At 38.3% G+C, this 19,073-nt stretch overlaps 1 protein-coding gene and 1 long non-coding RNA gene across 5 annotated transcripts in view; one reads left to right on the forward strand and one right to left on the reverse strand.

Moving 5' to 3' along the window:
- The window catches only part of LOC140205773 (uncharacterized), a 139,890-nt gene that overhangs the window by 53,091 nt on the left and 67,726 nt on the right, over positions 1-19,073 (forward strand). The window lies entirely within an intron of this gene.
- Positions 2,561-19,073, reverse strand: part of tgfbr3 (transforming growth factor, beta receptor III) — a 158,829-nt gene continuing 142,316 nt past the window's right edge. For all 4 annotated transcript variants that reach the window (XM_072273419.1, XM_072273420.1, XM_072273417.1 and 1 more), the window contains 2 exons: positions 16,861-16,968; positions 2,561-6,009 (listed from right to left, as the gene is read on the reverse strand). In XM_072273419.1, the coding sequence (XP_072129520.1) occupies positions 5,891-6,009; positions 16,861-16,968 (227 nt within the window). In that variant the 3' untranslated portion in view covers positions 2,561-5,890. The remainder of the gene's footprint in view (positions 6,010-16,860; positions 16,969-19,073) is intronic.

Here is a 19,073-nt window from a genome sequence, read left to right on the forward strand (position 1 = left end):
CTGGATTTCCAGCATCTGCAGAATCTTTTGTGATTGGTATTTCTGAACAGTTGCACAACTGCAGTGAGTTGCCTGTCCGGTTAATCACACTGCCTCTCCTCTTCATGAACAATGGATGACGACATTTCAGATTTAATTCCCAATGAAACATGTCAGTATTAGTAACATCTCAAGATCTGCAAATTGTTTATGAGTAAAATCAAAATTTCTATTCTAGTTTACTTGTGAACAATCTAAAATTTGGTCCAATTCACAATCATACAGTGTTTCAATGCAGAAAGTGTAAAGTTCTCTGAATGCATTTCATTGTCAAATGCTTAGGCTTCCCACCTTTCAAGCTGAGACCTTCAATTGGGATGAAGGGTCTCGGCCCAAAACGTTGATTGTTTGTTCATTCAATAGATGCTGCCTGGCCTGTTGAGTTCCTCTAGCATTTTATGTGTGGTGCCCTGGATTTCCAGCATCTGCAGAATCTCTTGTGTTTATGCCTTCCTCCTTTGCTTTTTGTCTATGTTTTTTGTGTCAGCGTTAACGCTATTTGTTACATGCCTCTGCACATTGTAGATTAGCCCTTCATTTGTGACTCCATATTAACAAAGAATTTTCATGGCTCCAAATTAACAAAGAAGCTATACAAAACAGTTCTAAAATGCTGTGCTAATTTATTCCCCATTCTCTTCCTATGGGTACTTTACAATGTGCTGCATTCCACAGTGAGGAGGCAGGAAGGAAACCAGCTTCCAGCTCTATGCCAGTACTCTGACCATCTGCTGGAAGGTGCTCAAAAGCAACTCACAGGGACTCTCCCCTTTCGTGTTTTCCTTCCTCTCCGTGGAGTAGTTCCTATGCTATACTCAACACCTTTTGGCTGCAGGATTGCCAGGATCAGTAATTTACCATTTAAGGAACCATGGGTGTAAACTTGCTTCTGACCACACTGAAACTTCCCGCTGTGTCAGATTTATACGGGTCCCTAAATACCGCATAATGAAAATGAACTGCAGCTGTTCATATTTCTCACATTCTGTTTTGCACAGTTTAAGCAACTTAATATTCAGGCTAAAGGTTGTATCAAGTACCTCTGCAGAGATGTGTAAAAGCACAAGGAACACAGATAAGATGGATGCATATTATATGCTGTCTTTTCCCGTGGGGAAAGGGAATTATAGAAATTTAAGGCGAGGGAAAATATTTAAATAGGACAGGAAGGACAACTTCTTCACACGGAATGTGAGTATATGAAATCAGCTGTCAGAGGAAGTTGTTGCAGCGGGTACAATAACATGGCATGGCAATGTAATGGTTAGCATAATGCTTTACAGCAAAAGTATTTGGAAGATTGGAGTTCAATTCCCATTGTTGTCCTTAAAGAGCTTGGATGTCATCCCGATGACTGTGTGGGTTTCTACTGGGTGTTCTGGTTTCCTCCCACATTCCAAAAATGTACGGATTAGGTTTAGTAAGCAGCGGACGTGTTATGTTGACCCCAGATGCACAGCTACATCTGCAGTCTGCCTACAGCACATCAATGGTCACTGGGGCAAGTGATGCATTTCAATGTACAGTTCACAAATAAAGTTGATCTAAATCTAAATACCAGTTAAAAGACATTTAGACAGGGACACGAATAGGCAAGTTTAGCAGGATTGGTCAATTTAGACGCCAGCCCAGAGAGACTGAAATGTCAGGTTGTCGGGATCTGAGGCAAGAGCCGATTTCGCTTGCTCTCCACGATGGTCACTCCTCTCTCCATGATGCTGAGGCAATGCCCTGGCTGCTGTGCTCCGTTCTTGCTAGTATGATGAATTGATAGGCGAGGCTTTGGGCCTACTCTGGGTTTCGGATCTGAGGGGTCAATTTTGGTTTGAAATGTTGTTCACTTTAGTTGTTTGCACGATTTGTGTTTATTTTCTTTCTCTTGCACACCGGGTGTTGGTCTTTTATTTTTTTCTCTAAAATTGGTTTCTTTTGGGTTTCTTGCTTTGTGGCTGCCTGTGAGCAAGCAAATCTCAAGGTTGTATAATTATTTAATATTAAATGTACTTGAATCTTGAAATGCAGGTAATTGGGATTAACTATGATGTGCATGGTCAAATTGGGCCAATTACTTTCCAACTCTACGTAATTCCCCATTTATATACATCATCAATAGGGTAGGAGAGGGGAGGAACAGTGTCGCAGTTGTTTAAAGAATGGTTGGATGCTGTTTTGGTGAGGAGGACTGACTGGATGAGTTAAGATGAGTTAATTTTTTAGTCTTGGTTTGTCGTGTGTTTCTGTGATATCATTCTGGAGGAACATTGTATCATTTCTTAATGCATGCATTACTAAATGACAATAAAAGAGGACTGTGTGTCCTTATAATCTAATCTAATCTAGTCTCTCCATCAGTATGTGTCCTGTAACTGGATGACCAGTTGCTTGCACATCGCAGCTTGAGATACAAGTGAAACTGCAACCATCATGACTGGAACAAACAGCAGTTCACTCCTTGGAAAATCTAAATATTACCTTGTTGGATCTAGCACCTTTATTTAATAAAGACAATTTCCACATTCAATTAATTGATATACACCTTTATTTAACATAATTATATAGTATGACAAAAGATCAACATTTTTAAAATTTTCACATAAATCCCTTTTCAACAGCCTATGAAAAATAGACATGAGCAGAACACAGCCCTATTAAGTAGGTACAGACACCACCTGCTAATACTTACAAAATCAAATAGTACAACCAGCAGGACTGGCCTTGTTCCTTTAAGTAAAACAGTGAGGTAGATATATTTTTAAAGGGAAAGACAAATGAAGTATGAAGAACAGAAAATTTACAATCTCAATTGAATTGTTTCTCCAACAGTAATATATTATACAAACATCCAAATTTGCAAAAGGTACATATCCTCTGAAATTTCTAAGTACAGAGCTGCCAAAGTTCACATTGAATCACTAGAGTGAACCTACCATAATGTTTAAAGCAATCCAATTACTCCCAATTCTTTCAGTAATCCTCTCCAAAAACAGATCAAAAGTCAAAGAGAAAACAAAGGCAAGAAGACGTAGGAAATTACATTCATTTTTATGCATCGTTGCAATGTTAGCCCAAATGCATTTTTATATCTGCATATAATTCCATTATACAAAATATTTTACATACAATTTAAAAAGCAGATTAATGTGCAGTTTGAAGCAAAGTGGAGGGCATTTTTTTTTCCCAGGCAGTGAGCTAACTCCCAAATATTTTCAACTTATATTGTGGCAAGAGAAACATTCCTGTAGGGTATTTTTCCAATCATGAAAAAAAAACAAGAAAAAATAGTACTTAGGGACAGCAGCCTGAAAGATGCTAACTTTAATTGCCACCCAGCAACAAGCCACCAGATAATCTGTAATATTACAAAGTAGTCAGTAGGTCATGCCAGGGAAAACTTTATTTTACGTAAAAAGATTAATGGATGATGTCATTGTGTACTTTACGTCAGTGACTCCTAACCTTTCTCAACAAAAGTCCCACATCCATTCTCAGTAAAATGCAAATACTCCCCCCTCCCAACACACACACACATACACACACACACACACACACACACACACAAAATCTGAGGATGTCCCAGCTACACCTTTTTAAAGGGCTGGGACTACCCCAGGGACTGCTCACAACCCCATAGGTGGAACAGCTGATATGCTGAGCATATCTTCACTTTTGGGAACTTTCCAACTGTTAACCTCAACATTATTAAAACCTTGCTGAATTCTAGAGGTCGTAATTAGGATCCACAGCTTTACACCATTTAACTTGCCTGTATCATTTAACATAAACTTTCAAAAATTTATAAAATTGTGAAATTGCCCTGGTTTGTAGAAAGAAGAGAATAAAGTGCTAATTTGCTCATTAGATCCATTCATCACTGTTCTCTCAGAAATGTTCTGAATAGGGAAATAAAAATTAACTGAAAATCAAAAACACTGCAGATGCTGGAAATCTGAAACAAACAAAGACATCTGTGGAAAGACAAAGTTAACATTCTGATGGAGGGTTTTTGACCTGAAATATTAACTTCATTTCTCTTTCCGGATACGATGTCTAACCTGCTTCATCATTTTCTCTTTTTATTAATAAAAAGACTGACAGCAACAAATGCCTCAGTTATGATGAACTTTATCATTTGTTCTTTTCCTGCATCATTACAAGGACATGTTACTGGATGCACATTAGATTTCACTAATTGACATTATTTTAATATTAATTTTGGAGCTGTATCTACAATAAAATACTTCCAAGCTCAATTACCAGCTTTGGAAAAGTGCATATATTTGATACAGTATCTTCAGCTGGCAATGACCACCTTAAAAATGAAGTTAAGGTTGCATCTAGAATCTTAATTAATGCAATTCCAATTCTGTCCATTAGTATGGATTCTGAATGAACAACTTCTATTACCCAAACAGACATTCTGAGGGGAATGAGTAAAAAGCAAAGTAGCAGAAATCTATTATAAAATTCAATGAAAAATTCACAGTTAGCAAAGTTAATATATTTTATAAAATTGAATTTCATTTTTATAAATTTAACAATAAAGGGTAAATTCAGTAATCCTATAATTTTAAATGGGAAAGCTAGTTTCAGAGGGAGTGTGAGGCAAACTAATGAAACCTGACATTCTCACTGCTGTCAAACCAATCCAACTGGGTCATATCTGCCTCCTCAGTTCACAGGCAATCAGGGGTTGATGATAAATGCTGGCATTTCCAGCAACATCCATACCCCAGTGCAGTCTGTTCCATCTGACCCCACCTCAGCCTAGATCCCCATTATCATTCGATGACCAAGTCTACCCTTGCAACATTTACACCAAAATCCAGAATACAATAAAAATATAGCTTATATGTTACTAATATACTCTGTACTCTGCTCTGGAGAGCTCTATAAATGTTTATATACAAGGTATACATTATTAATTCATGTCATAAAATACATTCAACTGTACAGTATGCAACAGTCAGTACTGTGAACAACACAGCCTGCTGAACTGCTGAAAAATACAACATTCATGATATGGGACAACTTTATCACACTGATGGACAACTGCTTTTAAAAAGTATTTTTAAAAAAGTAAAAAAAAAAGGAATTCAGAGTGTGCTTTTAAGTCCCATCTTAAAGTAATACCAACTGCTGTCAAGACCCTTGAAAATGAACAAAAACGAATCTTCAAAACCCACCTGTCCAGATAATTTGAGCAAACAGCAGAAAGCTCTGCTTTGGTCTATGTTTTCACTGTTATATCAATTAGCTTAAAACACTGATTTCTTAACAAAGCTGTAAATATTCTTAAAAATCGGTAACATATTTAACAGCATATTTAAATGCAGATTGCCCAGAGGGAGGGTTTTGTTCATACAGCTTTTAAACAATGTTTCTATGGAATCTATCTAACTGGTAAAAAAAATCTGCTGTGTGATGGAAACACTGAATGTTTATAACTGTCATCTTTGGTTAATCAGAACATGGTGTTTTCATTCTCATTCAGAAAGTTGCTGGTGTTTACATAAAAGATATCTAAAATTAAGTGGCCGCATTCTAGAAATTAAGCAGCACTGAAAAAAATCTGGTACGAATTTCACATAAGGAACTCAAATCGTTAGGAAGTTCCAATTCAGGGTAATTAGTAGTTTTGTCACATATGTGTATTTTGTAACTATGCGCTCAAGGGAAGTCAGTTTGCCTAAGTATACAGCAACTTAGATGATTTTTTTTTGTCTTGAAAGTACATATCAGCTTTCAAGAGGCAACTGAAGATCTTCCTTCTATCCTCAGGATACCAACCAACAATTAGCCACTTTGAACTTTGCCTCTATACTCCATTTCCTTGTAGCTACTTCCCTCAGGGTTAGGGCGTGCTGCTGCTCGAACAGGGAGTGCTTTGTGTGCTGCCAATGCTGTGAGCTGTGCTGCTATTTTCTGATGCTGGCGGAGATGTAGGGACCTGCTGCCTTCCAGCTGTTTCACCTGCAGAGATAAACAATTGTCAATTAGCTGGCTAAAACACCACACAAAGCAAAGACCCGCCACACAAATTTAGTCTCCATTTGTGAGGAGATTGACCAGTGAATAGAAGTAAAATGTCCTCTTTTGTTATGCACATTAAAGTAATTTAGCAATATTTTTCTGTGAAAGATTATCAAGTTTTGTGAATCACGCAACCGGCTGTAAATAAATCCTCCATTTCTAGGTACATACTAAAACTTTCCAGAATAAAAATAATTTTCAAAATCCTAGAAGCTCTTGTTTTCGACCCCACTGCTTGAGATGTTTTTTTCAAAAGTATCAGAATCCCTTTTCAAGGCCTCCCAGCTCTGAGTATCACTGCCAAGTTAAAAAAAATAATTTGTCACAGATTCATGCAAAAATCAGAACAGGGCCCCAATCCCCTACTGTTATCCCAGATTAGTAGCTTAATTCAACCCTTTCCCATACAATATTATGATAAGTATTTTATTTAGGAATATAATTGCTTTTTAAATATTAATGACATTTGGTGAAATGAAAATCAGTGTAGCATTCAATAAAGGGATAAAGTTATGACTTGCATGGAAGTTTAAGTAAGACTATAAATGTCCTCCAAATTGCCAAATAACTGCAGGAATATGCATTGCTGAACCACTCCACTAAAAGTCCTGATGAAGGGTCTCAGCCCAAAACGTCGACTCTACTCTTTTCCATTGATGCTGGCTGGCCTGCTGAATTTCTCCGGCATTTTGTGTGCATTGCTCCACTAAAAGTCAACTCAGTTTCACAAAGAGCCAGGTTTATCAGATTGAATATGGTAGGGTGTAACACAAATGATGTTCTGTAGAAATAATTTGCAACTTTTAATCTAAAACAAGTATAGGTCACAGCAGATAGCTGTGCTTTTTAAAAAAAAATCAGTATTGGAGCTGGCTGCCAAGAAAATCTGACTGATACTTTTCCATTTGCTTGTGTCTAATCTGAGTTTGTTTTGTCAAGATGACTTTAGTTGGGGAAGTTGAAAATATCAAGGTCTGCAACCGTGATACTGTAGTTATTTTATTTTTTAAGCTCTAGGGAATAATAAATAATTGATTCTGACAATTATAAACAGATGAAAAACAATAATGTAAGACCAAGAGCCTTAAGCTAAATGCAGACAATAGATGTATTTATCCCTAACGTGATGATTAATACATTGAATCAGCTGCAATTCTCAAATATGGTTCTAAATAATAAATGGAAACTGTACTGTAAACCTGAATACTTAGCAGCTGGATATGTCCATTCTTTGAGATAAACGCACTTGGATCTTTGGTCAGAATTTATAACGTACATTGAGAGATGGAGGAAAACAAGTTAAATGAAACATGTGGATTCAGTGAATTGTAAGGGATGACAATGAAGTGAGTTTCCACCACAAGGGATGAATAATACTGATTCAGCCAGCCGTTGTATCTTTTGCTGAATTACAATGGATGTTTTCAAGGAAATAGGGCATGTTCAGTACAACTTCATCACAGTAACATATTTTGCTATTTGCCACCTCTGGTACTTTGAGCATTGTAAGTAAAAGACCTGATAACCAGCTTTGTCATTCTCCCTTAGAGAGAAATAAATAGCTTTCCTCTCATGGAGGTTGACTGGTTCCTGTAATTTATGGAATATTTCTGAATTAGAATTGTTTGGCTGCTTTGTAAAATTAACGTCAAGACGGATGCTACAAGTCTTAATTCTAAGAAAAAGCAAATTAAATTTGTTGTACACTTTAAGAAAAACCTGGGTTTATTCCCATAGGCTTGTAACAGCAAGGTCAACAATGTGACCTGCCAGCTGCTTTATCATTTCCCAGTACACAAATTAATGGGGAGTTCACTGTTTCAGATCTGTCATCCTTGATAAATGCAAGGTTGTGCTTGTGTCATAGTCAAAGAAACTTCTGAATTCATCTATTGGTCCTCATGATATGCATCAGTCTAGCTCCTTAGTTAAAAGTCAAAGTCAAATTTATTGTCATATGCACTAATCAGGGCAATGCTTCACAGTGCCAGCTGTAAGATTGTGGTTCAATTCCCACTGCTGTCTGTAAGGAGTTTGTATTTTCTCCCCGTGACCTCCGGGTGCTACGGTTTCCTCGCACATTTCAAAGATGCTCAGTTAGGGTTAGTGAGTTGTGAGCATGCTACATTGGCACCGGTAGTGTGGGGACACTTGGCCGGCTCAACCCAGCACAATCCTCGCTGATTAGATTTGACACAGACAACACATTTCACTGTATGTTTCGATGTACGTGTGACAAACAAAGCTGATCTATTAAATCTGGTGCAAAGAAAAACTTATTAGCAGCAACATCATTTTGGTGAGCAGTCAAGTTTTACCAACTGCTTCTTATGTTGTTGTGGTCATTATGAGCCGTATCGTATGACATGGTGATCATGGTCTTTCCATGATCATGACTGTTCCTGGCAATTTTTTCTGTAGAAGTACTTTGCCATTGCCGCCTTCTGGGCGATGTCTTTACAAGACAGGTGACCGCAGCCATTATCAATATTCTTCAGAGATTGTCTGCCTGGTATCAATTATCACACAATCAGGACTTGTGATATGTATCAGCTGCTCATACAACCACGCACCAACTGCTCCCACGTCTTCACATGACCCTGATCTTGGGGCTAAGCAGGTGCTCCACCTTGCCCAAGGGCGACCTGCAGGCTAGCGGTGGCAAGGAGTGCCTTACACCTCCTTTGATAGAGACCCATCTCCACCCTGCCACTCAAGCATCTTATGTACAGGAGTGAAAAAGTTTCTTCCATGTCAGTAAACAAATACTTAATCTTTTCTCAGAACCACAGAACATTACAGCACAGAAACAGGCCTTTTGGCCCTTCTTGGCTGTGCCAAACCATTTTTCTGCCTGGTCCCACTGTACCTGGACCATATCCCTCCATACACCCCTCATCCATGTACCTGTCCAAGTTTTTCTTAAATGTTAAAAGCATTTACCACTTCATCTGGCAGCTCATTCCACACTCCCACCACTCTGTGTGAAGAAGTCCCCCCAATGTTCCCTTTAAACTTTTCCCCCTTTACCCTTAACCCATGTCCTCTGGTTTTTTTCTCCCCTAGCCTCAGTGGAAAAAGCTTGTTTGCATTCACTCTATCTATACCCATCATAATTTTATATACCTCTATCAAATCTCCCCTCGTTCTTCTACGCTCCATGGAATAAAGTCCTAACCTACTCAACCCTTCTCTGTAACTCAGTTTCTCAAGTCCTGGCAACATCCTCTGCACTCTTTCAATCTTATTAATATCCTTTCTGTAATTTGGTGACCAAAACTGCACACAATACTCCAAATTCGGCTTCACCAATGCCTTATACAACCTCATCATAACATTTCAACTCTTAATACTCAATACTTTGATTTATAAAGGCCAATGTACCAAAAGCTCTCTTTACGACCTTATCTACCTGTGACGCCACTTTTAGGGAATTTTGTATCTGTATTCCCAGGTCCCTCTGTTCTACTGCACTCCTCGGTGCCTCACCATTTACCCTGTATGTTCTACCTTGGTTTGTCCTTCCAAAGTGCAATACCTCACACTTGTCTGTATTAAACTCCATCTGCCATTTTTCAGTTCATTTTTCCAGCTGGTCCAAATCGCTCTGCAAGCTTTGAACACCTTCCTCACTGTCCACTACACCTCCAATCTTTGTATCATCAGCAAATTTGCTGATCTAATCTACCGCATCATCATCCAGATTGTTGATATAGATGACAAATAACAATGGACCCAGCACTGATCCCTGTGGCACACCACTAGTCACAGGTTAAACTATTAAACTAATTACACTGAAACAAATAGCCTATTAAATCCTTGGCACTGTGCACTAAGAGCAAACCAAAATAATTTTTCACTGTGGCAATGTAAGCATTCCTACTCAATAGAAAGATGATGGTGGAAAACATTTAAATATTTATCTCCACTCCACCCTAAAGGGAGTGAATTAATTGCACATCGCTCATTAAGTAGATGAATGAAATACGAAAGGTATACTTGTCTTCCATCAAATGTTCTCCAATTAATTTCTGAGATGGAGATGATACCCACTGAGCAGAAGGGTCTATGCTCTCTGGAGTTTAGAAGAATGAGATGTGATCACCTTGAAACATACAGCTATTGAGTGGTGCAGCAGGGCAGATGGAGGAGTCAAGAACTCGTTAGTATGATTTCCGAATAAGGGATCAGTCACTTAAGGCTGAAGGCACTCACAGATTTCCACAGATGTACAGTTGAGAGCATTCTAACTGGCTACACCTACGTCTGGTATGGGTGGGGAAGGTGCTACTGCAGAGAGTTGTAAACTTAGTCAGCTCCATCACCGGGCACTAGTCATCATAGTATCCAGGATACCCTCAAGGAGTAATGCCTCAAAAAGGCAGTGTCCATCATTAAGGACCCCCATTAGCCAGGCTATGCCTTGTTCTTATTGCTACCATCTGGAAGGAGGTACAGGAACCTAAAGCCACACACTAAGCGATTCAGGAACAGCTGAAAAAATTTCATGACCTATGCCAGCGATATTAAACCTGATTCTGAGAGTAGAGAAATTTCTTTAGTGGATCGTGAATCATTGTAATTCTCCTGCTCAGAGAGCCGTGGACAGTAAATCAGTAAATATACTTAAGGCACAGACAGATTGTGGGTGGGAACAAAAACGGCGTTGAGGCCAAAGATCATCTTCGTGAATGGCAGAGCAAACTTGCAGGAAATGGACTGTCAACACTTGTATGTTTTCACATAATATAATCTAGCATAAGAGTCTGATTATGATCAACTTTGTTCCACATTATGCTTTTCCTTATTCCCTTTTAAAACTCTTAATTGCTATTGTGAATTTTGCTTTCTCAACAAAGATCAGTATAGGAAAAGAAAAGCCTCTCCTGTCCACTCTGTTGTTTTGGTATTAATAAATATTTTGGAAGTACCTCCTCTTTCAGTCTTCAGCTAAAATAGTATTTTTAAATAATCTTTACCCAAACTTTTCTCATTTTGGGACCTCTGAAAGTAAGAAAAATAAAGCTGGAGACTAACGGTTTTGATGAATATGACCAAGTATTAAACATAAGACCACAATACATTGGAGCAGAATTAGGCCCTTCAGCCCATCGAGTCTGCTCCATCATGAGTGATCCCAGATCCCACTCAACCCCATACACCTGCCTTCTCGCCATATCCTTTGATGCCCTGACTGATGAGGAAACAAACAACTTCTGCTTTAAATATACGCACGAACTTGGCCTCCACTACAGTCTGTGGCAGTGCATTCCACAGATTCACTGCTCTCTCACTAAAAAAAATCCTCCTTACTTCTGTTCTCAATTTTGAGGCTGCGCCCTTTAGATCTGGATACCCCATCATAGGAAATATCCTTTCCACATCTACCCAATCTTGTCCTTTCAACATTTGATAGGTTTCAATGAGATCCCACTGCATTCTTCTAAATTCCAGTGAGTACAGGCCCAAAGCTGCCAAACGCTCCTCATATGTTAACCCATTCATTCCCAGAATCATCCATGTGAACCTTCTCTGGACTCTCTCCAATGACAACATATCCTTTCTGTAAGATGGGGCCCAAATCTGATGATAATACTCCAAGTGCGGCCTGACCAGTGTCTTATAAAGTCTTAGCATTATCTCCTTGCTTTTATATTCTATTCCCCTTGAAATAAATGCCAACATTGAAGTTGCCTTCTTTACCACAGGCTCAACTTGTAAATTAACCTCTGGGAGTCTTGCACGAGGTCTCCTAAGTCCCTCTGCACCTCTGATGTTTGAACCTTCTACTCATTTAGATAATAGTCCGCACTACTGTTCCTGTTTCCAAAATGCATTATCATACATTTCCCAACACTTTATTCCACCTGCCACATTTTTGCCCATTTTTCTAATTTGTCTGTCTTGCTACAATCGCATTGCTTCCTCAGCACTACCTACCCCTCCACCTATCCCTGTACCATCCACAAACTTTGCCATAAAACGATCAATTCCATTATTTAAATCATTGACAAACAATGTGAAAAGCAGCGGTCCCAATACTGACCCCTGAGGAACACCAGGAGTCACCGGCAGCCAACCAGAAAAGGCCCCTTTTATTCACACTCACTGCCTTCTACCTGTCAGCCATTCCACTATCTATGCCAGTATCTTCCCTGTAATACCATAGGATTTTACCTTGTTTAGCAGCCTCGTGTGGCACCTTATCAGATCAAATGATTCTTGAAAGATCATGACCAATGCATGTGTTATCTCTTCAGAAACTTCTCTCAGGACTCTGAGATGTAGTTCATCTGGTCCAGGTGACTTATCCACCTTAAGACCTTTGACTTTGCCTAGCACTCTTCCCCTTTGTAATAGCAATGGCACTCACTCCTGTTCCCTGACACTCATGGTCCTCTGGCACACTGCTAGTGTCTTCCACAGTGAAGAATGACGCAAAGTACCTGTCAAATTCATGTGCCATTTCTTTGTCCCCAATTACTACCTCACCAGCATGATTTTCCAGTGGTCTAATATCAATTCTCACCTCCCTTTAACTCTTTATATAACTGAAAAAACTTTTGGTATCCTGCTTTATATTATTGGCTAGCTTGCTCTCGTATTTCATCTTTTCCCTTCTTATAGCTTTTTTAGTTGCCTTTTGTTGGATTTTAAAAGCTTCCCAATCATCCAACTTTCCAATTACTTTTGCCACCTTGTAGGTCCTTTCCTTGGCTTTTATGCAATCCTCAATTTCCCTTGTCAGCCACAATTACCTACATCCGCCATTTGAAAACTTCCATTTCTGTGGGACATGTCTATCCTGCGCCTTGTGAACTATTCCCAGAAACTTCAGCCATCTCTGCTCTGCGCTCATCCCCACCAGTATCCTCCTCCAATCCACCTGGGCAAGCTCCTCTCTTATGCCTCTGTAACTCCATTTATTCCACTGTGATACTGATACATGTGATCTTGGAGATTTGCTTAAATTGATCAAATCTCATATGGGGGGTGCTCCCAGTCATGAAACGGTGCAGCACAGTACAGGCCATTCAGCCCAAGATGTTGTAACAACCTTTTAACCAATCTGATGCTTCGCTAACCATCAGCTTCCTGAACCAGCATCCTAACTCTGAACTGATTCCACAACCAATGAACTCACTTTCAAGTGCTCTACAACTCATGTTCTCAGTTTGTTTGTTTGTTTTGGTCAGTTTCTTTATTTATTACTTTATTTTGGTATTTACAGTTTGTCAGTCTTTGCAGTATTTCAGTGTATTGTATTGTATTTCTTTGTTCTTCTGTGAATGCCTACAAGAAAATGAATCTCAGTGACATACATACTTTGATAATAAATTTACTTTGAGTATTTCATCTATATGCCTATCTAAGAGTCACTTTAATGTCCTTAATGTATTTGCTTCTACCACCATCCCCACCAGTGCATTCCATGCACCTTCAATCCAATGTGTGTAAAAAAATACTTAACCTGATATTACCCCTGTACTTTCCTCCCATCACCTTAAAATTATGCCCCCTCATGGTAGCCATTTTTGGGCTGAAAGAAAAGTGCTATCTGTCTACTCAGTGTCTTTTATCATCTTATACACCTCTATCAAGTCACCTCTCATCCTTCTTCACTCCAAAGAGAAAAGCCTAGTTTGTTCAACCTATCCTCATAAAACATTCTCTCTAATCCTCATGTAATTTTACCCAAGGGATACACAAGGACACAAGAAAATGAAGCAGAGGTATGCAACCCATCTCCTTGTACATACTTGCTTTTCCATTCAATTAAGATAACGACTGATTTCATACCACTTTCCTGCACTAACCCTACATGCCTTAATTCCCTTAAAATCTGAATTACTCCTCCAGGTACAAAAAGGACACCAATAAAGTGGTGACAGTGCATAGTTATATGATGAATCCTAAAACTGTTTTCTTTACACGTATTGCTCAGCTACACTGTTTCCCCAACACTTACTGCTGAGAAATAATGTCATTAGGTCAATGCTGGATTCAGATACGATGAACCATCTCTCTCTCAAATGGAAACAGGTTACGATAAAGATCTTGCCATTTCCTGGAGAATTTACATTGCCCAGAGGGGAGTATACTGCAGCAAAGGGCTCTGTCAATAGAATGTGCAGTAACACAAAGAAAAGTCTTGGAGCTATCTTTGAACTATATATTTAATTTTTAGTGTTACTTTTCCGTAAGTACTTTTTTTTACTGCTGTGACCTATCACCATGTGGAAATGTCAATGACACAGGGGTTCTCCATAAACACCATCAATTATATTCTGTGATCTGAATTTTTCATTGGTTTTGCTCTTATTTCTCTTTTTCCTCTTAATTCCAATCTGTACTTTTCTTCTGAGAGATATTTTCTGTGTTCAGCAAGATGGGGCACTTTAACATTCAGCACGAGGAGGTTCTGGGCTCTTCATCAATCGACCAGTAGCACATAGTGAGGGGCAGGCAGGTCTCAACACACTGCCTGAGACATGTGAATATTCTGTTTTTAAACACCATGCTGAAACTATCTGTCAAATAAGATCACTAATTTGGCTTTGTGTGGTGGGCCTACAGTTGAAATTATGCTAAAAAGTCCCAGAGTACATCAGATAAGAAAGTCTACATTTGCTAATACAAAAAATAAAACCCACTCAGCTCAAACCCAATTGTCAAGGATCAAGTAAATCTCCAGTGAAATAAGATAGATACATTTCTAAATGGAGAACTACGTAAGAACACACAAAAATAGTGAATACTGATATATATATATATATATATATATATATATTTCTCTGTAATAAAGAAAGAAGAGATTTATAAATTTTTTTAAATCTGCCTTCCTGGAAGAGAAGGTGAGAAAAGAAAGAATGGCCATTTTATTTGCACAGTCAGACACACAATGTTACTAAAAAAAAATCAATTTCTCTTCAGCTACTGACATAAATTATATGATTAAAAAATGTTGATTATGTGAATATCTGTACTATATGATTAAACCTGCATTTGCCTCGTAAATTACTGAAATTTAGTAAAAATACTTCTGAACTATTTCTATCCTTGATTACTCAGGCATTACTATGAAATAGTAATGTGTCTGTCTTATACCTGTTGTGAGAACTAACAGTTCAGTTTATTTTGTACACTAACATACCAGTTCTAAACATTTCATGTGGATATTAACATTCTAACACCAAGCTGACAAATATCCATAAAATGCTGATAGAATTCATGCAGTTATAACAATATTCCATCATAGAAGAGGTGAATTAATATTAGCTTTGGTTCACCAGCTTGTAAAATATCTCACTCTTCCTACAAACTGTCCGCCGTAGTATTTGCTCTATTCATATTCTTTAGCCTTGGATCAGTATGTATCTTAACTTATAACTAATTTTCCCTTGACTAAGTTCAGGTAATATTTTTGACAATATTTCTCATGAACCAATCATCGTATCCTAACTATTCTTTAATAGATCATAGAACATAGAATGGTACAGCACAGAAACAGGCCATTTGGCCTACAATGTTGTGCCTAACCAGCTAAAAAGCAAATCAAAAACACCCAAACACTAGTCCCTGTAAGCTACACAATGTCCATATCCCTCCATCTTCCTTACATCCATGTGCCTATCCAAATGTCTCTTAAAAGCCTCTATCTAATATAGAACATAGAACAATACAACAACGGAACAGGCCATTTGGCCCACAATGTTATGCTGAACCAGCTAAAAGGCAAATCAAAAACACCCAAAAAGATGCAAATGAAGGACTTTTTTTTAATTGAGATACAACGCGGAAAAGGCCATTCCGGCCCATCAAGTCACTTTGCCCAGCAACCCCCTTGATTTAACCCCAGCCTAATCAATGGGACAATTCACAATGACCAAATAACCTACCAACTGGTACATCTTTGAACTGCGGGAGGAAACTGGAGCACCCGGAGGAAACCCATGTGGTCACGGCAGAACGTACAAACTCCAGGAATTGAACCCGGGTCGCTGCTACAGTAAAGTGTTGTGCTAACCATGCTGCTTATATTCAGTATTCCAGAGCCTAACCGCATCTACTTGTATGTATTTTAAGGGAATAGTCAACAATTTAAAATGTGAATAACCTTATCAATACCCTTTTTCCTCCTGTTAAAATATTACTTTGAAAACATTCCTAAACTTTTAGCAAGTTTAAAAAGAAATACAACACCATAATTTGGAATCAATCAAACTGGAAATGTATATATTATTTTGCAAATGTAGACAAGGATCTGCATCTTCACCACTATTTTAAGACCATGAGATACAGCAGCAGAATTAGGCCATTCAGTCCATCGAGTTGGCTACACCATTCCATTATGGCTGACTTATTAGCCCTCTCAACCCCCTTCTCCTGCCTTCTCCCCGTAATCTTTGATGCCCTTACTAATCAAGAACCTATTAACCTCCACTTTAAACACAGTCAACAACTTAGCCTCCTCATCCATTTCTGGCAATGAATTCCACAGATTCACCATCCTCTTGCTAAAGAAATTCCTCTACACCTCATTTCTGAAGGGATGTCCTTCTATTCTGAGGCTGTGCTCTCTGGTCTTAGAGTCCCCCACTTTAGGAAATTTCCTCTCCAAGTCAACTCTATCTAGGCCTTTCTAAATTCAATAGATTTCAATGAGAAAACTGAATCCTTCCCTTCCCTAACCTTCCAAAAAAAAATTAATTGTTAGACTGTACCCAAACAGAAAGAGGATAAAATTATTCCATGGCTATAGATAATTAAAATAATTAACAAGATACAAACCTGTATGAGAGTAAATGTACCACAAAGCTCCTGTCAGAAGTGCACCAATCACAAATGCTGCAAATGCAATTCCCACAACTGTAGGGGTATCCAGTCCATAAATTATATCTGAAATAAGAAAGAAGTGTATGACAGGTTTGGGATACTTCACAAAGAAATGTTATCTTGCAGTGTACATATTTAGTTATACATAGCACCAATAATGACAGTTGATCTAGTATTTAATTAATATTCATATTTAAGTAGTTAAGCAATTAACTTAATTGCATGTAGATATGATGTATATTATTTGGTTAGAATAACAATAACAAAATGTCATTCTAAGAGGTGCAGATTTATTTACAAGTAGTACAATAATGATAATTGATCTGGTGTTTAGTGCAACAAGCACATGCCAATAACTGAGCAATTAACTTGTCCACAACTTTGATTGCTTCTTTGTCTCGAATAATGCAATATCTTTTTTAAACACAAGCTGCTCACAGGGAGACAATAGGACCTATAGACATTGGGTGCATAAAGCCCTATTTGTGTGTGCTGGTTTGTGTCTGGTTCAGTTCACTGCCATCTATTTTGTCCTAATTAAAGGTTTGAACCATGATTTAGAATGAAGTACAAAATGCAATCTCAATAATGGTGACTCCAAGTGAGCAAGAATTAAAACAGCTCAGAAGGTAGTAGAAATTGTATTTACTAGAGATAAAATATTAAAAATACCAATTCACATGTACTTGATAAACTCAAAAGTGTTCAATTAAACAACCACTTTTACAACATGTTATCCATTATTGTTTCACAGTCGCTTGACTTCAAACAGTGAGTCTAGCCTGTTAGATTAAAAAAATACACTGCTGGCTTCTACCGCTAGTATCTTCTGGGGTATTATTTGTGCCACAATTCTCTTTCAATTTTTAAGAATAATCATCTCATTAAGGGACTTAAAATAATAGTATTGCAAGTTTAGTACTTAGTGTTAATTTTCTCTAAAACAGCATTACTGTATTAGTTAAGAAAATCAGAATCACTTAATTGCCAGTATGTGAAACAAACCAGAAAATATTGTGGTTCACTGCTAAGCATGAAACACAGGACAATACCATAACAGACAACACAATAGCAACTAATAATTTCCAAAACAGTACTACACACAGCCATGAGCAATCAACTATTAGCAGAATGATTACATGTGCAGATGTCAATAATCAGACAAATAAATGTGAATGTGTGAACAGAGTCAATAATTATCAACAGAACAAGGACAGCAGGTCAGACAATTTAAAGGATGCCATGTGGGATAATTAGAATATTACACCTGAGTTAGTTTTGTTGAGAAGCTGGACAGCCACAGGAAAGAAGCTTCAGATGTGGCATCTGATCCAATTGTTAGCCCCAGACAAAGAGATCAGTGTTCACATATAACTACCACATTCTTTCTGCTTTCCCTTCACGTACAAAACTTTGGTGAGCTTTTGGGGATGGATGTCACTTTGATCTAAACCTGCCACAAAATTTCTGCTGACAACATTAACTAACCTTGGCTGCTGAGTACATGCAAAGTTGTGGCTTGAAATACAGCTGCTACGTTAATTAGCAAAACAAAGAAATGGTTGTGAATTAATGCTTTCATTTGCACACTCTTTCGTATTTCTGAGTCTAGAGACAGGGTGAGACTGAATAGAAAGGGGAATTAATCCACAGAATTCAACTGTTTCCTAGTTTCTAAACCAAAAATACATTATATACAAAATCACTGTTCAAAAGAGAATGGATCAGAAAGAATGTATGAAAACAACTCTGAGGGAGCGAGGCTGCTACAACAAGGTTTTTCGTTGTGCCTCTGTATACGTGTACTTGTGCAAAATGACAATAAACTTGTCATTAGCCAGTTTTGTCCAAGAATCCCAAGCAGCTAAAATACACTCTGTGGCCACTGTGCTAGGTGCTGGAGTGGAACCTGCCATGGTCTTCTGCTGCTGCAGCCCCATCCACTTCAAGGTTCAGAGATGCTCTTCACACCACCATTGTAATGCATGGTTATTTTAGTTACCGTTGCCTTCCTGGCAGCTTGAACCAGCCAGGTGAGAAGAAGTAAAAGGTCAGAAAATGTCAGAATGGGGAATGGCGGGGGTGGGGGGTGCGGGGTTGAATTTGTTTACCGGAAGAAATCAATATTCATATCATCAGGTTGGAGGGTATCCAGACAGAATATAAAG

The sequence above is a fragment of the Mobula birostris genome, chromosome 12 (assembly GCF_030028105.1).
Source record: "Mobula birostris isolate sMobBir1 chromosome 12, sMobBir1.hap1, whole genome shotgun sequence".
In the NCBI taxonomy this organism is placed as follows: Eukaryota; Metazoa; Chordata; class Chondrichthyes; order Myliobatiformes; family Myliobatidae; genus Mobula; species Mobula birostris.